This window comes from Chaetodon trifascialis, chromosome 8 (assembly GCF_039877785.1).
Source record: "Chaetodon trifascialis isolate fChaTrf1 chromosome 8, fChaTrf1.hap1, whole genome shotgun sequence".
In the NCBI taxonomy this organism is placed as follows: domain Eukaryota; kingdom Metazoa; phylum Chordata; class Actinopteri; order Chaetodontiformes; family Chaetodontidae; genus Chaetodon; species Chaetodon trifascialis.
This window is the reverse complement of record NC_092063.1, coordinates 28,811,959-28,838,925: the sequence shown is the minus strand read 5'-3', so window position 1 is coordinate 28,838,925 and position 26,967 is coordinate 28,811,959. Positions and strand designations below refer to the sequence as shown.

At 43.6% G+C, this 26,967-nt stretch overlaps 1 protein-coding gene and 1 pseudogene across 4 annotated transcripts in view; one reads left to right on the top strand and one right to left on the bottom strand.

Moving 5' to 3' along the window:
- The window catches only part of vps13d (vacuolar protein sorting 13 homolog D), a 261,953-nt gene that overhangs the window by 221,223 nt on the left and 13,763 nt on the right, over positions 1 to 26,967 (bottom strand). For 3 of the 4 annotated variants that reach the window (XM_070967714.1, XM_070967716.1, XM_070967717.1), the window contains exons 11-25: positions 15,117 to 15,218; positions 14,676 to 14,865; positions 14,360 to 14,542; positions 12,888 to 13,018; positions 12,684 to 12,735; positions 11,933 to 12,112; positions 11,287 to 11,417; positions 10,889 to 11,021; positions 8,500 to 10,773; positions 8,236 to 8,387; positions 6,541 to 7,596; positions 6,042 to 6,132; positions 5,776 to 5,902; positions 5,492 to 5,672; positions 5,086 to 5,268 (exon numbers count right to left, since the gene is read on the bottom strand). In XM_070967714.1, the coding sequence (XP_070823815.1) occupies positions 5,086 to 5,268; positions 5,492 to 5,672; positions 5,776 to 5,902; positions 6,042 to 6,132; positions 6,541 to 7,596; positions 8,236 to 8,387; positions 8,500 to 10,773; positions 10,889 to 11,021; positions 11,287 to 11,417; positions 11,933 to 12,112; positions 12,684 to 12,735; positions 12,888 to 13,018; positions 14,360 to 14,542; positions 14,676 to 14,865; positions 15,117 to 15,218 (5,166 nt within the window). The remainder of the gene's footprint in view (positions 1 to 5,085; positions 5,269 to 5,491; positions 5,673 to 5,775; positions 5,903 to 6,041; positions 6,133 to 6,540; positions 7,597 to 8,235; positions 8,388 to 8,499; positions 10,774 to 10,888; positions 11,022 to 11,286; positions 11,418 to 11,932; positions 12,113 to 12,683; positions 12,736 to 12,887; positions 13,019 to 14,359; positions 14,543 to 14,675; positions 14,866 to 15,116; positions 15,219 to 26,967) is intronic. The other variant, XM_070967715.1, reaches the window with a different exon arrangement.
- On the top strand, positions 21,275 to 22,141 carry LOC139334899 (uncharacterized; annotated as a pseudogene).

Below are 26,967 nucleotides of genomic sequence, written 5' to 3'. Positions count from 1 at the left end.
GCAAGGCTGATTCAAGAATGTGGGGGTGCTTCACAAGGAGTGGACTGAAGCTGAAGTCAGTGCAGTGCAGTGATGTGTCCTTGAAATGGGCTACAAGTATCACATTCCTAGTGTCAAGCCACTCCCGAACCAGAGACAAAGTCAGAAGCGTCTTACCTGGGCAAATGAGAACAAATACTGGACCAATGCTCGGTGGTCCAAAGTCCACTTTTCAGGTGAAAGTAAAGTTTGGAATTTCATGTAAAAAGAGGCCCTAGAATCTGGAGGAAGAGTGAAGGGACAAAGAATGCAAGTTGCCTCAAGTTCAGCGTTAAGTGTCGACAGTCAGTGATGATTTGGGGTGCCATGTCATCTGCTGGTGTTGGTCCACTGTGTTTTATCTTCAACTTTAAGTCCAAAGTCAACGCAGCCGTCTACCAGGAGATTTTAGACCACTTCATGCTTTCATCTGCTGGCAAGCTTTATGGAGATGCTGATTTCCTTTTTCAACAGGACTTGGCACCTGCCCACAATGCCAAAACTACTCAGAACTGGTTTGCTGACCATGGTATTACTGTGAACCCTGTAGAGAATCTATGGGTTATTGTCAACAGGAAGATGAGAGACGTCAGACCCCACAATACAGATGAGCTGAAGGCCACTATCAAAGCAACCTGGGCTTCCATTAAATCTCAGCAGCGCCACAGGCTGCTCGCCTCCATGCCATGCCACGTGTTGCATGTTGATTCAGTACTTCGTGCAAAAGGGGCCTCGAACAAGTATTGAGTGCATAAATGAACATACTTTTCATAAGTTTGACTTTTTTGTATTATAATTTTTTTTTATTATTATTGTTCTTATGAAATATTCTAATATTTTGAGATGGATTTTTTTATTTTCATTGGCTGTAACTCATAATTATCAAAATTAGAATAAAAAAGGCTTTGAATATTCCAGTTTATGTGCAATAAATCTAAAATTGATTAAAGTTTCACTGTTTAAATTAAATTACAGGAAAACATGAACTTCTCCATGATATTCAAATTTATTGAGATACACTTGTGTATATATATATATATATATATATATATATACACACACATAGTCATTAGAAACTTTATTAGGTACACTTGTTCAATTGCTTGTTAACACAAATAGCTAATCAGCAACTCAATGCATTTAGGCACGTAGACGTAGCCAAGACATCTTGCTGAAGTTCAAACCGAGGTGGTTTGGTTGTTGGTGCCAGACGGGCTGGTCCGAGTATTTCGGAAACTGCTGATCTACTGGAATTTTCACACACAACCATCTCTAGGGTTTACACAGAATGGTCTGAAAAAGAGAAAATATCTAGTGAGCAGCAGTTTTTTGGACAAAGATGCCTCGCTGATGTAAGAGGTCAAGGTCAGAGGAGAATGGTTGTGTTGTAATAGTGTGGGGAATATTTTCTTTGCACACTTTGGGCCCCTTGGTACCAACTGACCATTTAAACGCCACAGCCTACCTGACTATTGCTGCTGACCATGTCCATCCCTTTATGACCAGTTTACCCATCTTCTGATGGCTACTTCTAGCAGCATAATGCACCATGTCACAAAGCTTAAATCATCTCAAACTGGTTTCTTGAACATGACAATGAATTCACTGTACTCCAATGGCCTCCACAGTCACCAGATCTCAATCCAACTGATTATCCAATCCAATAGATCACCTTTGGAATGTGGTGGAATGGGAGATTTGCATCGTGGATGTGCAGCCAACAAATCTGCAGCAACTGTGTGATGCTATCATGTCTATATGGACCAAAATCACTTAGGAATGTTTCCACACCTTGTTGAAAGTACGCCACAAAGAATTAAGGCCTTTCTGAAGGCAGAAGGGGGTCCAACCCGGTACTAGCAAGGTGTGCCTGATAAAGTGGCCAGTGAGTACAGTACTATTTTAGGCAACCAGGAACAGTTTGGTGACAACTGGAAAGACAAATGACGGCTTGGAAAGACGGCAACCAGGACAGGGAGGGGTAGCACCCCAACATGTATCTTCTGCGAGTTAGAAACCCAAAATTGCTATGAAAACGCCTTGAGAGATATACCCCCACGGGAGCCCAAGAGGACAGACTTAATGGGGTTGACCTATGAGAACAGGAATTCAACCATGAATGCAAGACGCATCTGTGGAAAAGTGTGCAAGAACCCATGTGGCTGAAAAATACATCTGGCCAGGATGAAGTGCAGGGAGCAGGAGAACATATTGCAACGCACAGGATCTGATCCTGGTGAGATGCAGGAGGAGACCAGCCAGGAATCGCTCGCTGAGCTTCGCAACATCCTCAGGAAGAAGCTGATGATGCAGCACCGGGCAGAGTGGCACTGAAGGCGGGGGAAGAAAAGAGCGAAGACACCACTTTCATCTCCAACCCTTTTACCTTCACCAAGAAGCTGCTGGGGGACAAGCGTAGCTGCGACCTCATGTGCTCAACAGAGGACACAAACTCCTTCCTGCATAACACCCTGAGCAACTCAGACAGAGACCAGGAGCTTGAACCACAAAGGGCCCTCATAAGCCCACAACCTCCAACAACGGACTTTGTAACAAGGGAGCCCAGCTGGACTGAGGTTCAGGAGGTTGTGAAGGAAGCCAGAACAGCTTCAGCCCCAGGCCCCAGCGGTGTTCCGTACACTGTGTACAAGCGCTGCCCACAACTCTTGGACCTTTGGAAGAGGGTGATCTGGCACAGGGGAAAAGTTGCAGGCCAATGGAGGTGTGCAGAGGGTGTGTGGATCCCCAAGAAAGAGGACTCCAAGATCATCAGTCAGTTTAGAACCATCTCGCTGCTAAGCATCTAAGGCAAGAATTTCTTCAGCATCTTGTCACGACGACGGAGTTCCTTCTGAAGAACAGCTACATTGACACCTCTGTTCAGAAGGGTGGAATCCCTGGAGTGCCTGGATGTTTGAAACACACTGGCGTGGACACAACTCAAGGAGGCCCGTGAAGGGAAAGGAGATCTCAATGTACTCTGGCTGGACCTCGCAAATGCATACAGCTCCAAACCGCACAAGCTTGTTGAGCTCACTCTTCGACGACATCATGTTCCCAGCAAAGTCACTGACCTTGTTCTGGATTACTATAATAATTTCAGGCTAAGAGTTACTGCTGGGTCAGGTACATCAGACTGGCACCGACTTGAGAAAGGCATAATAACAGGGTGCATTATCTCAGTCATACTTTTTGTCTTTGCATGATAGTCAAGTTAGCAGAGGTGGACTGCAGGGGACCCTTGACAAAATCAGGAGTACGCCAGCCCCCAATAAGAGCCTTTATGGACGACCTGACTGTCACCACCACATCTGTCCCGAGCAGTAGATGGAGTCTCCAATGTCTAGAGAAGCTCATCACCTGGGCAAGAATGAGCTTAAAGCCAGCAAAATCAAAGTCTCTAGTGCTCAAGAGGGGAAAAGTAGTGGGCAAATTCCGCTTCTCACAGCCTTCAGCTCCCATTCAGTGGCCTTGCTGAAGAGTTCATGGTGTCCAGAACACGGAAAGCCTTACAGTACAGGGAATCTAGGTATCCAAAGGTGGCATTGGCTGGCATCCAGGTGTGAACAGGCAGGAAATGGAGGGCAGACAAAGCTCTGGGGTCTCTGGAGTGGCAACATCTCACTCAGGAGGAAGTGCAGGGAGGCGCAGAGGAGGAACGAGCTAGCAGGATGGAGGGAATGGGGCAACAAGGAGCATGGGCTAAATGGGAGAATATATATATATCTGCAACAAAAGATCACCTAGTCCAACATCTGGAAAGTAGACTTCCATCACATCAGGTTTTTAGTCCAGGCTGTTTATGATGTCCTACCAAATCCATCCAATCTCCATGTCTGGGGCAAAACAGAAACATTATCCTGTCCCCAGTGTCCAGGACGGGGATCCCCGGAACACCTCCTCAGCAGCTGCCCAAAAGCCCTTGGAGACGGGCGCTATCACTGGCACCTCAACCAGGTGCTCAGGGCAGTTGCTGACAGTATAGCCATGGCCGTTAACACCATCAAGGGCCACCACAAGCCAATGACCATCAGGTTCCACAGAGCCAGAGAGAAGCCTAACATTCAACCACGGGCGAAGTCTGGCCTCCTCACCTCCGCCACTGACTGGCAACTGGAAGTGGATCTTGGCAAACAGCTTAAGTTCCAAGCCAGGATAACATCTACACAGCTACGACCAGACATGATCATCGTGTCAAATTCCACCGAGCAGTTGATCATTCTGGAGCTCACAGTGCCCTGGGAAGAGCGCATGGATAAGGCCAATCAGAGGAAGCATGCCAAGTACCAGAAGGCAAGGCTGGAAAAATCGCTGTGAACCTCCGGAGGTGCGCTGCCAAGGATTTGCTGGGTGGTCCCCCTGCAAAGTATTCATGGTGCTGGGCCTCACCAGGGAGGCAAAGAGGAAGGCCATCAGGTCTGTAACTGAAGCCGCAGAGAAAGCCACAAGGTGGCTATGGATCAAGAGGGCAGATCCGTGGGTAAACACTGCTGGGACACAGGCTGTGATCTGATCAACCCCAGTCGGGTTGCCTGGGCGAGGGTGTCTGATGCTGAAAGACCCGAAATACCCAATGACCCCAGGTTAGATCACTGATGATGTGTCCCAGCGCATCCGCAAGATGTATCTTTCACCTACGCAGGTGTGTAAACTAAGAATGCTTTCAAAAATGTAATTGTTAATACTTTATTTTCATCAATTAACAAAATGCAGTGAATGAACAGAAGAGAAATATAAATCAAATTAGTATTTGGTGTGACCACCCTTTGCCTTCAAAACAGCATCAACTAACCACAGATATTCTGTGGATGTAGGCTTCCTCAAATCCTTGTGTCTCTTAATGTAATCCCAGACACTCAATGATGTTGAGATCAGGGCTCTGTGGCAGCCTGTATTTTTCAGCATTGAGGACACCATTAATCCTGACCAAATCTCCAACTCCATTTGCAAAAATGCAGCCCCAAACTTGCAAGGAATTTCCATTATGCTTCTCTGTTACCTGCAGACACTCACTATTGCACCACTCATGTTTCATTCAATGACATGTGCAATGGTAAGTGTCTCTACCTTGTCTCTGAGGGAAAATGTCCCATGAGCCCCAGCTGGCAGGAAACAGTTCTGCACTCTCAGCTGGCCAAGGTTGGCCACAATAACCTTTGGTGACCGCGAGCTCTCTGGGATGAGAATGACCGGAGCGCCAGCCTCAATATCCAGCAGAACCCTGGATGCCCGCTGAGGATGATCCCGCACCTGCAGGAAGAGGCAGGAGAAAGAGAGCAGAGAGGCAGAAGGCCAGGGTTTGGAGGAAAAGAGGAAAGAGACAACAGAAGAACAAATACAGGTAAGACAGAGTAGAGGAAAGACAAGCAGCAATAAGATGAGCAAGAAGCAGCTGAGAATACTTATAGTTAAGTTATCTTTATTACAGTATGTAAGTCTATCATGGTAAAGCACCCGAGCAGGGAGTACTCACAGCCTGGCCCTCCACTGCAGCTCTCTGTCTACCAAGGACATCCTGCAGCTGGGTGAAATGTTGGATGAAGGCCACCACCTCAGCCTGGAAGCGCTGAGTGTGGACATACTGCACTGAGGCCATCTGCAAGGACACCTTGATGTCACATTCTCGCTCCAGGTAAGGATCAGGCTGGCCGTATCTGAATGGACCACAATACAAAGGTGACTAAAAGAAGAACAATTCTTCCAAGTTCCTCAGTATCATGCAGAGTAGGTGTCTGTTCAAAGCTTTGTGATATATACTTATGGATGTTGAAAATAAGGGCCTCCCCTCCTTGAGTAGTGAACCGCTCTCTGTAGAGATCACCATGTGGGGTAAGGTCACTCAGGGATAAACTTCCTAAACTGCCTTGTAATGACAGGTCACCATCTGAAGTATTAGACAAAATGTGATTACATTAAAAATCAAATTACTTCCATGACTGAATGTAGTTATGTAAAAGAAAATTATGCTGTGAGAAGGGATTGTTTTATCTAAGCAAGATCAATTTGTAATTTTTCATACACACCAAACATTTCCAGATGAGCAGCTAACTTGGACACACTTGCTCTGGCAATCTCATTGAGTTTCTTGTTCAATACAAGAGACAAAGAATGAACCTAAAAAAAAAAAACATTGACATCTTTAGGAATGAAGCATTTACTTCAGAAATCATTCTTAATGTTTTACAGAGAAACACATAGAGAGAATAAAAAAATAAAATCATATATTTTCAAAGGAAAAGGGTTATGAGTCACCACACTGGTTGCTGTTCTACCATATAGAATGGCTCTGTAAAATAAAGCAGCTACAATATCTACCATGGTTTCACTCTTAAAAGTGCAGTATAGCACATCTGTCCATCCCAACAGTGGATACTAATATAAATCAAAACAATCTTTAAAATGCTGGTAGGTGTGGCATAATAAATAGTATCCACACCAACATTTGCACCAACTGCACAAGTGCAGCCTACCAGTTTGGACAGCCCAGCGATTTCAGCAGCACGCCCAGGCCCAGTAACCAACCTTTAGGTCCAGTTTCGTGTTTATGGCCTCTGTTGTCCCCTCCTCAATGATGTCAGACTCATACAGAGGATGTCCTGGTACAGGTTCAGGTGACATAGGGTGCGCCTTCACTGCATGATTATTGGCTGTAGAGCCAATACCAAAGAAGTCCAGGATAACCACCCAGGTCTGCAGTGTGATCAAAACATCCAGGCAGTTAAAGTCAACATCCACGCTTCTTCCCACACTGCCATAACGCGTTTTGAACTCTGGATGGTTCTGGTCCACCAGGAGCACATTGATATGAACTAAGGAGTCATCAAAGTCTGGGGGTGGCTGAGGAGAAAGTGTATGATGTGTAGGAGAGGGAGGTGGAGTAGTAGGACAGTCTGGGTCTCTCTTGGATTTGCGACTGCTAGCTGAAGGAGTACTGGGATGCCTCTGGTAGAGCTGGAAAACGTTCTGGGCCTCCTCCATGTGTGCAGGCAGTGAGCGAGGCATGTCTGGGTACAAAGCACAGGATGCTGAAGGACAGCTTTGAGAAAGATACTCCTTTGGACTGAAGGTGGAGGGCTTGGGAGCTCCACGAGACACCATCAAATGTTTGTACTTAGACTCAGGGTTCTGCTCCAGGAGGTCCTCCATTAGCAGGGAGCGCAGAGCCAGCTGGACTGCCAGTAGGTGAGGGTGGTCTTTGATAAACTCTCCCTCAAGATCTTGGAAGCGCAGACTGACTAAGCCCTGGGAGCCCTGGGTCAGGTCAGCACTGAGCTGGACCTGTAATTCTGCCACATGCAAGGTGACTTGGAGCTGAGTGTATGAGGGAGAGTGGAGAGTGGGTTTGTGAGATTGTAGAGGCAAAGGAGAGGGAAGCGATGAGTGGGAGAAGCTGATATGGGGAGGGTCCCTTGCAAACAGACCTCCCTGTGGGTCAGGAAAACGGTGAGGTCTGGTGGAGGAAGGAGTTGGCGGTGGGGGTGTAGGCGGTTGGCTGGGTGTGACACGATGCTCCTCAATCAGGAACAAATTGTCCAGTGTCTGGAGGACTTGTTCATACACAGGCTTGCACAGGAACACCTATCACCACAGTGTCAAATATTGATACAATTAGTGACTAATCAGTAACCCCACATCAAAATTTTATTAAAATTAACAATGCAAGTTTACCATGGGAGTGCAGCACCTTTAAAAACTTTGACTAAAAATTGTGCTCTAAGTCAATGATAAAAAGGCCCCTACATCTAGCTTTATGCTGATTTGCAATGCAATCTATTCTAATTACTTTAAATTCTCAAATAGTATGCAGGTTCTTTATCTATTTCAACAACAGTAAATTCCAGTATTCTCCTAAATATTCATTTTTCTGTTGTACTGTTGATGGCATTTTCTGTTAACACAAACTCAACGTTTCTCCATATTTACATACTGTCTTGATTCATTCATGAGTGTGTACATTTCCACAGCATTACTATACAACACTCTAAATATCAATATCACTCTAAATTTCTTTTTAAAATAGCTATTTCCACTTAATAAATACTGACATGACTGTTGTACCGATGCTATGGAGGCTAATCTTAGTGTATTTTTTACAAGGCCTTTATTGGTGACTGGTGTTTCTTTATTCAAGTTGGCCACAATATACAGCTGGTACTTGTGATTTATCATTATTAGAATAGAGGATTAAATTTATTGTAGTATTGATAAAGTCTATACCTGAACAGGGTTGACAAATTTGCCCTCAACTCTCAGCAACCCTGTGCTTTTATAGGGCTCCTCTGCAGTGAGGAAGGTAAACTGGGTGTCTTCTTCAAGTGGGACTTTCTCCAGGGTGAACTGTATAGTAGTATCTTTCAATATATGGAAAGCTGATGAAGAAAAACAAATTATGTGAACTTGTGTGACAAGCTGCATATACAAAGTATGCTGTATACTCTAGCATTTGTAACACACCTGTCCATAAATTTGTAACATTCTCACCTTTACCACGGCTGAGGGATTCAAAGAAGTCGTGACGTGTGAACTGTGGTTCATCCTGATTGGTTCTCCCATTGTGGGATGGTGACATGCTGCTAGCAGCATCCCTTTTGGGTGCTCTCTTCAAAACCAAATGACTCATGTTGAGTGAATACAGTCGAATATCTTTCACTAACACCTCCAAACTTTCTCCTTCTGAGTCTCGCCCAGTAACAAAATTCTGGATTGTTATACTTCCCAGGTGACCAACCAATAGCTCTGGGTGTCCAGGTTTACGGGGAATGGATACAACTGGTGATTCAATGCTGACATTAAGGGTCAGCTTGACCAAGAATGTGTCTAGGGTAGATTCTGGTTCCTCCATGAGAAAGTCCTCCTCATCCTCAAATGGATAAGCCCAGCTTTGACTTTGAGTTCGGGTTCTCCGTGACGGGGTCTCAAAGAGTGAAACCATACCACTGTACTCTGCTGTTTTGGTGGCTAGAACAGTTGACACTTTGGTTGCAGCACTTTTCAGCATGGAGCGGAAATTGTCTTCTACCTCATTGGCAGACAGACTCAGCTCCTTCAGGAACTTGGCTGAGTGGTTATAGTGCAAGGATGCCATTTGAAGTTGTAAGGAACACTCCCCATGGGATTTCTCCCTGAGGCAAAAATTTAAAGCCTCTGAGGAAGAACCTCCAGTGTCAGAAAGAAATGTTAATCTGCCAAGAGTTGAGGAGCTGTCCTCAACACTGCCAATGCTGACCACAAACTGGCTTCGGCCTCCTTCTGGGGTCAGGTCCACCAACTGCATGGACCCAAGTGAACCATTGATGTCCATCCGACTGCCCATGGACACGTTGACCTTGGTACCAGTGATGCTAGCGGTGGCAATCTTCAACCCTTTCTTCTCAGCACCCAGAACAGTGCCAGTGGACACAGTCCGAAGGAGAAGCAGGTTAAGGCGATGGATCTCTACAGTCAACTCTTTGTTCTGGTCATAAGTGGCCTGGTATGTCCCCTCCCCTTCCTCACTGTAAGGCTGTTTTGTATGATGCTGCGCTGATGATGTCCAGGTGCTTTCTTCTTTGGGGAAAGACTTCTGGAGAAACTTAAGTAGCTCCACCATGGTCTCAGGGTTGAGAATGATGTCTAAGTTATTGACCTGCATGCTTGTCACCTGAAGGGAGCTGTCCAGGTTCATGGAGGGGCAGTCTGAACTCACAAACTGATACTCAAGCTTAATCAGAGCCTCCTGGTCTTTCAGAAAGGAACTGATGGGGGAGAGTCCATCCATGGGCATGCCAGAGGATGACTCAGTATAGTGGCCCTGAGGCTGTGGAGACCTGCCATCAGATGACACAGGGGATGAAGGCTGGCTCTCTCGGAGGCTGCCTGTGGGTATGTCAAAACTGAGATGCTTATGAGAAGCCACAAGGAGGTCAAAGTCTGATCCATATGTCTGTAAAGTGTCCACAAGAAGAAGACCATGGACAGTCAGAGAGACTTCAGCATCATACGGCCGTTTGACAAAATGAGCATTTGTGCCAAATACCTTGAGAACAGATATGTAGCGGCCATCACTCTCTATGCCAAGCTGCATATAGTTAATGTTAAACTCAGCCAATAGAAGACGGGATTCTACCAGGACTTCCCGTGTGTGTTGCTCTAAAATCATCACGCTCTGGGTCAGGTTCTTGGTTGAACCTTGCAATTTCCAGGAGCTGTCCTCCCTCTGAAAGATCTTGTCATGGCGGAGGGTAAGAGGGTCAGGAGACCTTATATTGGGGTCTCTCTCCTGGCTTTTGTCCCCTTCACTTACAGATGGACTACTTAACTGAGCCAAACAACTCCTAAGGGCAGTCATCTTCTCAAGGTTGATATGGACCTTGAGGTCTGGTAGGGTTCCTGACAGCACAGCCCCAGGTAGCTGGGGGTCTGATGTGTAGCGTAGTCTCTGTTCAAGCTGCACCAGGACATTAAACTTCTCCACCACATGAGTAGGCCCTACCTCACTTTCTTGAAGGTGTTTCCAGTTGTCCTTACAGCGACCAACCATTATCTGCAAGTCCTTAAAGGACAAGGAGTATTTTTCATAGAGCTTTCTGCTGTAGGCCTGTGTACTTTCAGGAGATCTGAGGCAGGAAATTTCAGGACTTTTATGCTGTTCTTTCAAAGACATGTCTAATTCAGGTGGTGGAGACTCTGGCGGGGTGGCAAGGGGTGTCTGGTACTCATCATCACTCATGTCTTCCCTTTCAGGATGAGTAGCTTTTGAGCTGGTCTTAGCATCATCTTCGAAGAAAAAAATTACAGGTAACAGCTAAGTTAGAAATCTCATTAGGTTAAAGAATGGAGATATTTGAATGTATCTTTTCATTTTTGGGGGTAAAATTGTTGATTGTTTCACCTTGAGAGTTTGTGAGGAGAATTCTGCCTAAATCAACAACAACTAGCATCGAGTCCCCTGACTGGAAGTCATCGGGGAAAATGACCTGGGGTGCACAGATGTCCAATTTCATGGTCCAGCGCTTACTGTTTTCCTACAAAGCAAACACATAAGCAGAATTCAGAAATTGTTATTTTAAGATAATTTTCTGGGAAATGTTGACTTTATTTAGATAGTGACAGCAGGAGCGCGACAGGAAAGGCAGGGGAGAAAGAGAGGAGATGACATGCAGTAAAGGGCTCGGGCTGGAGTCAAGCGCGAGCTGCTGTGGTAAGGACTCAATCTTAATACATGGTACAAGCTCTACCAGGTGTCAAATAGCAATTATTTTATGTAACCATTTAGTAAATCTTTCTTACAATAAACTCTCCCACTAGTAGCTGATCAATGGTTTGTCGGATCTCGGCCTTGGTTTGCATTTTCAGCTTGTTGTACTGCCTTCTAGCAGCCTCCGCCACTCTCAGCTCCATCTCTGACTGATAGCCAAAACCTGGGTATCAAAGCAATACGTAGAAAATATAACAATCTGCTAGTATTAAAAGGTATCAGAAGTAAATGAGAAATTATACTTGTACTACGTGGCTTGAAATAACTTAGAAGATGAGTGAGTAATGTTGTGGGTTGCCTTTCTTTAGAGTGCTGGTGAAAGATTTTATGGATTTCTAGAGTTCCAGATACAATTTAAAATTGTGATTGGGGAAAAAAATGCTTGCTTGATCAGTTGTCTTTATCTGGATTGTTCTTCATTGATCCATCCCTTACTTTTCTAACTTGTTTGAATTTGTTTTTTTAAGTCATTTAATGTGTTGCTTAATTTTACTTTTAGCAACTGTTTACAATTCCCTGTTGACAGGAAACTAAATATAATCCAATCTGCAACTGTACAACTGCAACTGTACTGTATTTCTACAAAACTGTGCTGAGTATCTGCCTACAATGTGAAATTTCATCAATCAACAAAATGTATGTACACCATAATAGGGTAGTTTTAGTTTCAGTCCTTACCCGAGGTATGAACTCGTCCTTTATAAAAGAACTCAGTCACTTTTTTGATTGCTTGTGGGTTGTAAATGATGTTCAATGGACTTGTGTTCACTTCCAGTCTTCTCTCAAATTTACACCTCACAGGATTACGCTCATAAATCATCTCAAACACTGGTGATGAAGAGCACTCTGCATTGCATCCTGACAACACAAAAACAAAACAAACTAAGTAAACAAATTAAGAGACAAATATTTCAGTGAAAGCTTTTTTTTTGCTCACTGCTCCAATTCTCTCAGCTCTGGTGCTGAATGCAGTGAAGTCAGCTAAACTCTCATGAACCAGATGCTGGCAGTGCTACCTTTACTACTGTCCACTGTGATTTAATCAACACTTCAGCTGACAGAGCTCTCTGAAGCTTTGCAGTAGAGACACACAGTGCATTAGGATTGATTTCTGTGACTGTATACAAATCTACAGCACAGAAGATCAATCACCACAGTTTCAAGAAGGACACTCGAGATTAGTGTCACCAATTCAGTATCTGACCAAAAGTGAAATATGGTACACAATCTTCCCTTCTGTTCCTGAGCTATGGCATTGAACGATGGCCAGAGAAGTGTTTTTGCAGACACTATCATGTCACAGTGAAGTTGAACTTTGACCTTTTGGACATCACTTCATCATTTTATCCCATTCTTCATATGTGTGAAATCTTGTCATAATTATTTTATGATGGCCCATATAAAACCAGTCAATTTTCAAAAATCTTACCTGAGATACTGCTTGACTGGCCAGATGGTTGGTTAATCGCAACAACTTGGTCCTACAACAACAGACTGACGTTAAAAAATGAAAAGCGAGATACAAGATAAAAAATTTACACAAATATTATTTACTTGAGGAGCTGCAATTCACTGTTTTAAACTTTTCTTCACATTATGAACTCCTTGCCCACCTCTTTCCATCACTGCTTACCGTTTTGGGGGACACCAGGAATGGAAAGATGGTCCCTTGAGTAATTAAGTCTCTCAGGAGCAAACTTCCAAGTTTAACGGACAGCAGGGAGGATTCTGAACGAGGGAGAGACTCCACAATCACCTTCACCCCTTTGGAAACATGGTCACAGTAAATTAAATCAAGACAGCTGTAAACATGCTCTCAGTCTATTGTCACAACTAAATCAGTTTTTGGGAAAAGAAAAAAACTCCTTGACCTCGGTGAACTACACGTTTTGAAAAATAAAAATAGAGGGGAGTTGATAATTATGTACAACTCTCTCACCCTTCAATAGTTTTTCATCTGTAAAATTTCTTGGGCTGTTACTACCTATTATTTTCATAATCAAATCTGTTGATTATATTTAAAATGAATGAATTACTGTATTGTTCTAAATTGATTTTTAGAATATCTCAATCAATTAATTAGTGTGAAAATAGTGACAAATGTCCATTAAGGGTTCAAGATGTCTTGTTTTGTTGGGACATAAGCACAAACCCTGAGCATATTCAGTTTACTGTGATAGAAATCAGAAAAAGCTGAAAATGGTCCATTTGAAAAGCAGGTACCAGAGTTTTTTGTATGCAGACATAGACTATATTGCCAAAAGTATTGGCTCACTTGCTTTGACTCGCATATGAAGTTAAGTGACATCCCATACTTAATCCATGTGGTTTAATATGACGTTGGTCCACCCACTCTTCTGGGAAGGCTTTCCACAAGGTTTAGGAGTGTGTTTATGGGAATTTTTGACCATTCTTCCAGAAGCGCATTTGTGACGTCAAACACTGATGTTGGATGAGAAAGCCTGGCTCTCAGTTTCCACTCTAATTCATCCCAAAGGTGTTCTATCAGGTTAAGGTCAGGACTCTGTGCAGGCCAGTGAGGTTCATTCACACCAAACTCTTTCATCCATGAAGTTGCCGACCTCTACACACTTCGCTGAGCTCCTGAGAGCGACCCATTCTTTCACAAATGTTTGTAGAAACAGTCTGCATGCCTTGGTGCTTGATTTTATACACCTGTGGCCATGGAAGTGATTGGAACACCTGATTTCAATTATTTGGATGGATGAGTGAATACTTGGCAATATAGTGTGTATATAGTAATATCACAAAATCTGCAACTGTCAGAGATCTTCCCAAACAGATGAAACAAGGTTGCTGCTTTTGGTATCTCTGGTTATATTAGAACCTTTGTGGTAAATGCAGCAAAATTCAATTAGCAGGACAGATTATTCACAGGATTTGACTTTTAAGGTATTAAAAATTTAAAGGATTAGCCAAAAACTGACATTTCTGTCTAGTTAGATTTAAAAAAAAAAGTCCAATTGCTATTGATCGCATATTGATAAACTAGCAGAATCGTGCACTTCACCGTTGTGAAAAACTACACTCGACCAAAAACAAACCCAAAACCAAATTTCCATCTGACTAAACACTTCTGTGTACCTGAGAATTCCAGCTGGATGACCCCACTCTCATGCAGCATGTAACCTCTCCTGTCCTGGTGGAAGAGTGTGACTCTGCCTTTCTCCAGAAAGAACTCCAACCGGGCAAACAGGTAATCTCGCCTGGTGAACGTGTTTAGAGTGTGAGAGTCCTCCAATGAATCAAACAGGTCTTCTGTCTCTGCTGAAGAGGAATTATATTATCAGGGTCAGCAGTCAGAATACCTGGATAATACCCGATTTCTCTGGCACATTTCTCTGCCTGTCACTACAGGAATAACATTTTAAGAACTTCAGACCTCCTAGGACTTTCTCACCTAAAATATCCCAGGAGGAAGGATTTGGCAATAGCTCTTCAGGCCTGTCTGCGTTCTGAGACTCTCCATACCAGCCTCCCCATCCTGGGAACCAAGACTGCAGGTATTGGATCATCCCTGAGCTCCCGCTTTTGGGGATGGATGTGGTGGGTGAACAAGGCTGAGTGGCACTGCTGGGCTCTCGCACATTCTGGAACAAGAGACAGAGGAAGAACACAGGCTGCAACTAACTAACAGTAAAAAAACTAACAACAAAAGCGGTTGATTGTGAGGTCACAAACAGACAAACAGTTGCAAGAAAAGTGCAGGTAACAGAGGGTTAACATAAAGCAGAAGGGCTTTATCTTCCCAATATGGCCACAAAGGCAACAAAGACCACTTACGTGTTGGAATCTTACTTTCAAACACCATTAAGCACCAGTATAAATCACGTAAGCTTACCTCAGCAATCTCTTCCTGTTTTCGAAACCAGTCATGGACAATTTCTCTGAGACTCTGCAGCTCCTCTAATGTCTGCTCCGTTTCCACTCGCTCCAGCTCATTCTAGGTGACAATGACAAACGCAAACATCAGTTCACTAATGTTTTTTTTTAAGCGTGTTCAAAAGTATACACTGGGGGAAATAAGTATTTGACCCCTTGATGATTTTGCAGGTTTGCCCACTTACAAAGAGTGCAATGGTCTATAATTTTAATGATAGGTTCATTTTAACAGTGAGAGACAGAATATCACCAAAAAAAGTTGAATAAGAGATTGTATGCATTTTAGGAATTTATTTGCATATTTTTGGTCAAAAATAAGTATTTGACCCCCTGGACAAACAGCATGTTAATGTTTTGTAGAAAAGCCATTATTGGCCAGCACAAAAACCCATGGCCAATAATGGCTATGGGTTTTTATAGTTGGTGAAAAGGTTTGTGCACATTTCGGCAGGGATGTTGGCCCACTCCTCCCTGCAGACAGCCTCTAAATCATTCAGGGTCTGAGGCTGTTGCCTGGCAACCCGAATTTTAAGCTCCCCCCAAAGATTTTCAATTGGATTCAGGTCTGGAGACTGGCTATGCCACTCCACAACCTTGATGTGCTTCTTCTTCAGCCACTCTTTTGTTGCTTTGGCGGTGTGCTTAGGGTCGTTGTCATGCTGAAACACCCATCCTCGACCCATCTTCAGCTCTCTCACTGAGGGAAGGAGGTGTTGGTCCAGAATTCCACGGTACACGGCCCCGTCCATCCTCCCCTCAATGCGATGGAGTTGTCCCGTCCCCTTGGCTGAAAAGCACCCCCAAAGCATGATGTTGCCAGCACCATGCTTGACGGTGGGGATAGCGTTCTTTGGGTTGTACTGTGTGTTCTTTGCCCTCCGAACACGGCGAGTTGAGTTGAGCCCAAAAAGTTCTATTTTGGTCTCATCTGACCACATCACCTTCTTCCAGGCCTCTTCTGAGTCATCCAGGTGGTCAATGGCAAACTTCAGGCGGGGCTGTACATGTGCCTTCTTGAGCAGGGGGACCTTGCGTGTGCTGCAGAATTTCAAACTATGACGGCGTAGTGTGTTACCAACCGTTTCTTTTGTAACTGTGGTCCCAGATGCCTTCAGTTCATTAACCAGTTCCCCCCTTGTGGTTCTGGGATGATTCCTCACCATTCGTATGATCAGGGACACCTCACGAGACGAGATCTTGTGTGGAGGCCCAGACCGAGGGAGGTTGGCAGTGGTGTGGTGCTTCTTCCATTTCCTGATAACTGCACAGACAGTTGATCTTTTCTCTCCAAGTTGCTTTCCGATTCTCTTGTAGCCCATACCAGCCTTGTGCAGGTCAACAATCTTGTCCCTGATGTCCTCCTTCTTTGGTCTTGCCCATGGTGGAGATGTTGGAATCTGGTTGTTTGGGTGTGGACAAGTGTCTTTTATACAGGTAACGAGGTGAGGCAGGTGTATTTGATGTAAATAATTAGTTGGGATTGGGGGAGTGTCTTGAAGAAAGACTAACTGGCTTGTGGGAGCCAGAATACTTGCTGTTTGGTAGGGGGTCAAATACTTATTTTTCCTCATCAGATGGTTATCAATTTTTAGAAATTCATATGATGTGATTTTCTGGAATTTTCTTTCCGTCTCTCACTGTTAGAATGTAGATATGATGAATGAAAATTACAGATCGTTGCATTCTTTGTAAGTGAGCAAACCTCCAAAATCAGCAAGGGGTCAAATACTTATTTCCCCCACTGTATCATCTTAAAATACCTGACAAGGTTACATTATTGCCTCACAGGACGTGCACAAAAGAAGAGCACATGCAACCTTGTGACTATTCTTGGGCAGACAACTCAGACTTTATGGAAACATGAGGGGACTTAAGATGTATAATGAAGTTAATGTGGTAACCTTTAAGTTGCCAGTACAGTTCATCAGTACAGCTTGTTGGACAAAGAACCCCTCCCTCCACACCTTTGCAAACATCAGATTAAGAGAGTCTGTCCGACATGTTCAGACAGCATGGCATAAGAAAAACTTTTCCAGGATAAACCATTTGGCTGGAAACTAATTAGCATTTTCATTAACATTTCATATGCTAATTCATTTCCTTGTTAACCAATTCATTGCCTAATCTATATGAAATTTCTGAAAACACCAAAGTCTTCAGATAAATTATTAGATTAATTCAGCATAGCCTTGATACGATTGGTTTATGTGAAACATGGCTGAAACCAAATGTTTTCTTACCATTAAATGAAGCTTTCTGATCTGACTATACCAATACCCGTGTTGCTCAAGCCACTAAACAGTGTGGCAGCTTTGGCCTGATCTATGAGGCAATGTTAAATTTAACCTCCAAACATGACATTAAATTTAACTGATTTGAGGCTCTCCAACTATGAATTACTTTGTCCAGGGCAACAGACTCAGATAATTCCACTCCATGGTACACTATAGACCACATCATCCATTTTAAAAGAATTTTATCTCAGACCTTGTTACTCATTCAGTTGAGATTTTAATCACTGGTGGTACAAATGGTCTTTATTCTGCACTTATAAATCACAGAACAAAGTTACAAAGTGCTTCAAATGGTTGAACCAGGATAAAAACATTAACCATTTAAGGACTGAGGCAAATCAAATCAATTTAAAGTAGTACAATAGTAGTAGTACAATAAAACACCCAATAATAAAGATAAGAACAACAAGAATAATAAAACAAATAAGACGCGTTGAAAATTAAACAGAGTAGTAGCAGTAATAATAGTTGTGAAAAAGATATGTTCTTGGAAGTGATTTAAAAGATGTGACAGCTTCTGCAAGCCTCAGATCCTCAGGCAGAGCTGAGGGATCCTCACTGCAAAAGCCCAATCACCTGGGAACTAAACCACAAAGTACTTTAAAGGTAAAGGTAAATTTCTTCAGCTAAATGATGATAAGAGGTCATGATCTTTTGCCCCCTGATAAATGTCCCTATTAAAGGGAAACTTGGTGCCCTATCCCTTTCTACTTGCTCCAACATGTGAAACCTTGGTGTAATTGAGCTTTGATGCTCATATTAAGGCACTGACTAAATCTAGTTTCCTTCATTTAAGAAACATAGCTAAATTACGGTCCGTTGTCTCAATAAATGATTTGGAGAAGTTAATTCATGCCATTATTTCCTCGCGTTTAGACTACTGTAACTCCCTTTTTACCTGCCTCAATGGATCCTCAATTCACCATCTACAACTGGTTCAAAATGCTGCTGCTAGGCTTTTAACCCGGTCTAGTAAATGGTCTCACATCACCCCTATTTTAACAGAACTGCATTGGCTACCAGTCAAATTTAGAATTCAACAGCCAATACAGAGCCCTACACGGCCAGGTTCCAAAATATATCAGTAACTTCCTGCACCCTTACAACTAGGGCCAAGCATTAAGATCATCTAACGCAGGTCTGCTAAGAGTTCCTCGGACTAATTTCAAAACTCGTGGTGATCGTACTTTTGATTGTGCGGCTCCAAAACTCTGGAACAGCCTTCCAGCTACGTTGAGTTGTATTGATTATGTGGAGAGCTTTAAAAAACACTTAAAATCCCACTTATTCAGACAGGCATTTGGATAAACTCTGACATTTTACATCTTTCTTAATGCTTCTTGTATGACTGTATATTTTATGTATATATGTATTTTATCCTATTTTATTCATTTATTCATTTTGTGGTGCTATATATGATTGCATGTATCCATGACTGTTGTACGTATACATATTTTGATTTTAATGTTGTGTAACTGTAAAGCACTTTGTGACTGGTGTCTATGAAAAGTGCTATATAAATAAACTTTGCTTGCTTGCTTGCTTGCTTGCTAATCAGTAAAGTCTTAAAATCAATTCTAAAACTTAGTGGTAACCAATAAACAGAGGCCAAAACAGGGCTTATATGATCTTGTCTTCTGGTATTTGTTAAAAGCCAAGCAGCTGTGTTTTGGACCAGCTGAAGGCAAGAGATTATTGGATTAACCCTGAATACAATGATTTACAAAAATATAACCAAGATGAAATGAAAGCATGAATGACCTTCTTGAGATCAGGCCAAGAGAGAGATGAGATCACATGGTCCACAACTGTTTGAAAACAAGATTGGACAACTTTTGTTGTTTGTTTTTCAAATGATAGGTCACTGTCAAATATTACATTCACAAAAGTTTGACATTTGTAGACAAAGAGCCAAGATGTTTTGCCTTCACTGATTTTAATTGGACAGAAAATTGTTTGTTATCTGCATAACACTAACTGAATTTTGTGTTTAGGCATGATACAGTATGTACCAGTGGCAGCACGTACACAGAACAGAGGACCCATGATGGTGCCTTGGGGAACACTGCAAGGGGTATTACAAGTGAATAATCCCCAGAGTCAGATGCATGTTTGTAACTTAAATGAGAGCAGCTTTGGTGCAATGACATGCAGTTTGTCAAAGATACGTATTATAATCAGAAAAGAAATTAACCCTGCGTAAAAAAAACCTTCTCTTTGCCAAATATGGTCATTTAGAAATGGGTTTTTTTAAATCCAAAAGGGTCAAGGCAAGGTATTTTAAGCAGTGGGTGCACTACAACTTAAGGCAGGAGGGAACATGGCCACTGGAACGAGAGCTATTTAAAGGTCTCATATAAAGAAAAACTCACTTTTTCTGGGATTTGGGGTGTTATTTGGGTCTCTGGTGCTGCCACACGCATACAAACTGTGAAATAAGACCGTCCATGCTCTCCACCCACCAGATACAGTGCTACCTTCTCAGAGATCCACCATTATGTTATCGAAAACACCATGTGAAGTGTTCTGTTGGCTGTAAAGACGAGCACACATCACTCCATTGGCTCCCAGACGAAGTCGACAGAAAAGCGGCCTGGATTGAATTCATTTTTGAAGGCAACGTCCCAGCTACAGTTGGCAAAAAACTGTTGGTGTGTGCTAACCACTTCAAGACTGACTGTTTCTCCAACCTGTGTCAGTAGAAGGCAGGATTAGCTGGGAGACTTTTTCTAAATGAGGGGTCACTTCCAACTTTGCATGGAATACCCGCAGACGACGGACATGTAAGTATACAAAGAGTCAGCTGTGTGTTTTTCTTTTGTAGATTAGCGTGAACTCTTACGTGTTGTAGCGTGTGTTTTGCCATTGAGAATGATGTAAGGCTAACCGCCAGCTTCTAGTGACTTCTAGTGAGACATTTTTTGACTAGCTATTCAGAAGCGTCATGCTTAATACTCCGAGTTTGAAGTCCTGTCTGTGTTTTCATCTGTGATGCGTGGTGCCTGGACGCTCTGGTGTTATGCAAACACTATTCACCACTGGTGGAGATTATGATCATAAGGTCATCCTCGCCAGAGATTTTAATCATGCTGATTTCAAGATTGTCCTTCCAAAACTTCACCAGCATGTTGATTTCCCAACAAGGGGGGACCTGGTGTACACTACTCACAAAGGAGCAGACAAAGCCACCTCCCTCCCAGACATCGGACTCTCTGACTATATCACTGTTATGCTAATGCCAGCATACAGAGGGCTCGATTTTCGACTCCACCGCCGGCGCAGCGCAGGCTGCGCCACCGGCGCAGTGGTACTTTCGATCAGCCCAGGCAGGCGCACGGCGCATTTGGTATTTTGGTAAACTGAGGCGTACAGAGGTGCGCCAGGATGGGCGTTGCGGCGCAGTAGGGGGGAGGTGTCGGCATAATGAGCCGGCGTATTGGGATTTTCGATCATTTTGGTCTGCACCGGCGGCGTAAAAGTGCGCTGAAAGCTCGCCACCCCAGACCTGGTCAACTCTGTGCGCCAGCGGCGCATCGCCGGGCAAGTGGATTCTCATAAACCGGTGGAGGATGTGCTGAGGTAAGCGTATAGTCTCACTTCCTGTTTCTGGTTGCTGCCTTAGGAGTAGCGTGCGTTTGTCACTCTTGTTCCTCTGAGTGTAATTTGCTCTGTGTTTTGTTACAGCAGCCTTTTGTCCGCGCTCTAAAGTAACATTAGTTCTGCTCAAGCACCCATAAGTCTGTTTATTTAGCGACCGTCAATTTCATTTGTCTACGTGCTTGTCTGCTCTGCTAGCTACACCAGCTTAGCCTAGCAGCTAGCGATGGCTTCCCTCTGTCCCTCTCCAGCTCTCTCCTGCTTGGTGTGTCACATGTCTAGCTACTCCTCTGCCTCCTTTAGTGATACTGGTACGTGTAATAAATGTAGTTTATTTGGTGAGTTGGAGGCGAGGCTTAGTGAATTGGAAGCTCGGCTCCGCACCATGGAAACCAAACCTTAGCCAGGCCCCCGTAGCCGGTGCGGACCGACCAAGTGCAGCTCCTACTAGCCGTCCCTCGATAGCTCCCGAGCAGCCAGGAAACCAGGGAGGCTGGGTGACTGTTCGAAGGAAGCATAGTCCCAAGCTGAAGCCCACGGGTCACCACCAACCGCTTCATGTTTCTAACAGGTTCTGCCCACTCGGCGACACACCCGCTGAGAAACCAACTCTGATCATTGGCAGCTCCATTTTGAGAAACGTGAAGTTAGCGACACCAGCGACCATAGTCAAATGCCTGCCGGGGGCCAGAGCGGCGACGTCGAATCAAATTTGAAACTGCTGGCTAAGGATAAGCGTAAATACTGTAAGATTGTTATTCACGTCGGCGGTAATGACACCCGGTTACGCCAATCGGAGGTCACTAAAATTAATGTGGAATCGGTTTGTACATATGCTAAAACGATGTCGGACTCCGTAGTTTTTGGACCGCTGCCAAATCTGACCAGTGATGACATGTTTAGCCGCATGTCATCATTCAATCGCTGGCTGTCAAGGTGGTGTCCAGCAAACGGTGTGGGCTTCATTGATAATTGGCAGACGTTCTGGGGAAGACCTGGTCTGATTAGGAGAGACGGCATCCATCCCACTTTGGAAGGAGCAGCTCTCATCTCTAGAAATCTGACCGATTTTATTTATGAACCTAACCCCTGACAACTCAGAGTTCAGACCAGGAGGCAGAGCTGCAGTCCTACACGCTTCTCTGCGCCTCCATTAGAGCAGTTACCCACCCAACACTCCATAGAGACTGTGTCTGCCCCCCGACCACGTAAACTAAGTAAACCAAAAGTACTGAGAAGAGGAGTTAAACATAAGAATCTAATTAAAATTAAAACAACCTCTGCAATAGTACAACAAGATAGGAGAATTAAATGTGGACTCCTTAACATCAGATCTCTGTCCTCTAAAGCTGTTCTAGTAAATGAGTTAATATCAGACCATAATATTGGTCCTGAATATTGGTGTCCTGAAGAGTATGTGAGCCTAAATGAAGCTACTACTCCGAGCCATATTAATACTCACATTCCTCGAGGCAGCGGCAGAGGAGGTGGAGTTGCAGCCATTTTTGACTCAAGCCTTTTGATCAACCCTAAACCTAAACTCGACTATAACTCATTTGAAAGCCTTGTTCTCACTCTTTCTCATGAAAAATGGAAAACAGTGCAGCCAGTTTTATTTGTTATACTTTACCGCTCTCCTGGTCCTTACTCCGAATTTATAGCTGAGTTCTCGGAGTTTCTATCAGGCTTAGTCCTTAAAGCAGATAAAGTAATTATTGTAGGTGACTTTAATGTACATGGCGACGTTGATAATGACAGCCTTAGCACTGCGTTTATTTCAGTATTAGACTCAGTTGGCTTCCATCAGAATGTACATGAACCGACTCACTGTTTTAACCACACCCTCGACCTTGTTCTGACATATGGCATTGAAATCGAAGACTTAATAGTCTCCTCACAGAATCCTCTTTTATCGGACAATCATTTAATAACTTTTGAATTCATATTACCAGACTACCATCCAGTAGGCAAAAATTCTTCTACCAGACTCCTGTCTGATAGTGCTGTAGCTAAATTTAAGGATATGATCCCATCAGTATTTGATCCAATGCTATGTTTCAATACAACAAAGGATTCCTATGCTAACGTTAGTCCCGCCCAGGTTGACTACCTGATTGATCATGCTACAGGTTCATTGCGTATGACACTTGACTCTGTTGCTCCCCTAAAAAAGAAGATAATTAAACAGAGGAGGTTAGCTCCATGGTATACTCCTCAAACCCGCAAGTTAAAGCAAACTTCACGGAAAATAGAAAGGAAATGGTGTTCTACCAATTTGGAAGAATTTCGGTCTGCCTGGCAAGACAGTCTTAAAATATACAAGAAAGCCCTCCGCAGTGCCAGGGCAGCCTATTACTCTGCAATAATAGAGGAAAATAAGAACAATCCCAGGTTTCTCTTCAGCACTGTAGCCAGGCTGACAGAGAGCCATAATTCTGTTGAACCATGTATTCCTTTAGCTCTGAACAGTAATGACTTCATGAGCTTCTTTAATGATAAAATTCTAACTATTAGAGACAGAATTCATCGGCTCCTGCCGTCAACAGGTACTGTTTTGTCTTCAAACACAGAAACCGTAGAAACTGTTACCTGTTGACCATCACCACCTAATTTCAATAATTTCATCATCAAAATCATCAACCTGTATTTTAGATCCAATCCCGACTAAGCTGTTTAAAGAAGTATTACCTCTAATTGACTCTTCAGTATTAGACATGATCAATCTCTCTTTATCAACAGGCTACGTACCACAGTCCTTAAAAGTAGCTGTGATAAAACCGCTACTGAAAAAGCCTACTCTTGATCCAGGGGTTTTAGCCAACTATAGACCGATATCCAACCTTCCCTTTCTCTCAAAAACTCTTGAGAAAGCAGTTGCCAATCAGCTGTGCGACTTTCTAAACAATAATAGTTTATTTGAGTTTTTCCGGTCAGGATTTAGAGTACATCATAGCACAGAGACAGCACTGGTTAAAGTTACAAATGACCTTCTAATTGCATCTGATAAAGGATTTGTCTCTGTACTAGTCTTATTGGATCTTAGTGCTGCATTTGACACCATTGACCATGGCATCCTATTGCAGACACTGGAACACTTCATTGGCATTAAGGGAACTGCGCTAAGCTGGTTTAAATCCTACTTGTCAGATCACTCTCAGTTTGTACGCGTTAATGACGACTCCTCTGTGCTCAGTAAAGCCAGCTATGGAGTTCCACCAATTCTATTCACCTTATATATGCTTCCTTTAGGTAAGATTATCAGGAAGCACTCAATAAATTTTCATTGCTATGCAGATGATACCCAGCTATATTTATCAATGAAGGGGGGGGGGGGGCTGGAGCCTATCCCAGCTTCAACGGGTGAGAGGCAGGGTACACCCTGAACCGGTCGCCAGCCGATTGTAGGGCAACATGCAAAGACCTAATGAGCATGTTTTTGGTCTGTGGGAGGAAGCCGGAGTACCCGTGGAGAACCCACGCATGCACGGGAAGAACATGCAAACTTCACACAGAAAGGCCCCACCCGGGGATCGAACCGGCAACCTTCTTGCTCTCACTACCTGCTTGCGCCACTGCACAGAGCCTATGGCAGGGCATTCAGGCCATCACGGACTACAAGCCCACACCATAGAGCTGCGAGTGCAGCACCTCTCTGCACAACAACCTGAACAGAGAAGAACACACTCCCTCCCCATGATCAGACTCTGTGTCTGTCTGCCGCCAGCGTGAAGAGGACACTCTCCACTATCAACACCCACAAGGCAACAGGTCCAGACAATATCCCTGGTCGTGTGCTGAAGGACTGCGCAGAGGAGCTTACGGATGTCTTCACGGACATCTTTAACACTTCTCTGAGGCAAGTCATTGTTCCATCACGTTTCAAGGCCGCCATCATCATACCTGTGCCGAAGAAATCTGCTCCATCCTGCTTTATTCACGACCACCCTGTGGCACTGACATCCAGCATCATGAAGTGCTTCGAACAGCTAGTCACGTCATACATCTGCCCTTCACCCAGCCCTCACCCACCCGGACAAAAAAGACTCATATGTGAGAATGCTGTTCAGAGACTTCAGTTCAGCATTCAACACCATAATACCACAACAACTCATCTGCAAACTTGACAAACCTCAGTCAGAGGCCACAAGCAGTACGAGTCAGCAACAACACCTGAGGCAGCATCACACTGAGCACAGGGGCCCCCTAAGGCTGTGTGCTCAGTCCCCTGCTCTTCTCTAAAAAAGGGCTACATATTACAGAATAAACAACATATAATGTCCTCTACCATGTGTTAAACATGCCGCTGTCATTTCGGCTTGACCTACATTTCATTTTCAATCAATGAATGTGATTGCCTGAGCAAGGGGGGAATTCAGGTCAGATGTTATCTGATTGTGGACCTTATTTTTCCATGTTTTTGTGTACAAGTGACTAATGAGGACAAAAAAATTTTAAGATTTTCAGTATTGAATAAGAGGGCAGCAGCCAGCAGCCACAAAACGTGTTGCAATTTAATCCCTTAATTTAATAAGTTTGTGCACTATCAATATATATCCACTAAATTTGTTTTGCCACTGACAGGCTCAGATTGTTAGAATAAGTATCTGACAAAATTATGGAAAGGATCCCGAGCGAGATAGACCTTTTGATTAAAGAGTAAGATCCGTGACATTTAACCAGAAACTGCTGTTATAACACTCGCCAAAGGTCCTTGACTCCATTCACAAAAACACAAATTTTATCATCATAAAACACACCTCATTCAAATGTGACAAAAACAAAATAAAAATCAACAAAACCTTTTTTTGTCTTTTCACCATTCCACCAATCATCACTAATTCTAGTCTGACATCAGTGAAGCAGCAGAGGAAACCGCATGGAACCAGAATATTTTCACATCTACATCTACATAGACTTAAATGTCAGATATGTAGAGAGAGACTCTGTGGCAGAATAAATATACTTTTGCTGAATTACAGGCTCCAGATGGAAAAGCTCCAAGCTCTGCATGGAGTCAACAAACGGAGAGGCAGATGGTGCAGTTGTCCCCTTTGAAACAGAGATCAAGCTCAGAGTACAGGATCATGTAGTGCAGGTCCTCAGGGCCTGAATTTGGGTGATTGTGGGTCAGTGTACAGAGGTCAGAGACTTGACAGAGATAATAAAGTTCGGAAAGTGGCGCTGATGAACTGAACACACATCGGACAATGTTAGATACTGCTGAGGAAGAAGAAGCAGCAGCTAATGTGCAATTGTGGACACTAACACTGAAAGTGCTGCTGATGAGCCGAGCAAACGTGGCATTAGGTAGCTGTGAAGAAGAATGTGTCAGGATTTCTTATGTGTTTCCCTTCCTGGTGTGTCATGTGTGTCTTTCTCTCTGTATGTGTGTCTTTGTGTCTGACCTGAGCTAGGCAAGGCTACCTGATCCCTAACCATCCCCTGCTGTATAAAAACCCTGGTCTTTTCCCACCATCTACACCATCATTATTGAGTCATTCCTCTTGTCCTCCATCACAATATGGTATGCTGCTGTTACTGTGAACAATAAGAGCAGACTGCGGTATATCATTCACTCTACCAAGAAGGTGATTGGCTGCAGTGTCTCACCTCTCCAAGACCTGCACACTGCTAGAACTCTGAGGCGAGCAGGAAAGATTATAAGCAATCCCTCCCACCCTGGACATAAAGCCTTTGAAACATTCCCCTCTGGCTGATCCATCAAGACCAAAACCTCATGCCACAACAACAGTTTCTTTCTAACTGCAGCTGTCCTCATCAACAAGGTCTGGGAAGCTCATTCATACTTTTTTTTTTTTTTTAAGATATTTTTAAAATATTTTATTGTCAATTTTTCTATAATCTACTTACAATTCTTGATGTAGTGAAATCACCACCCATTGGAGGGTGGAAGGGGGG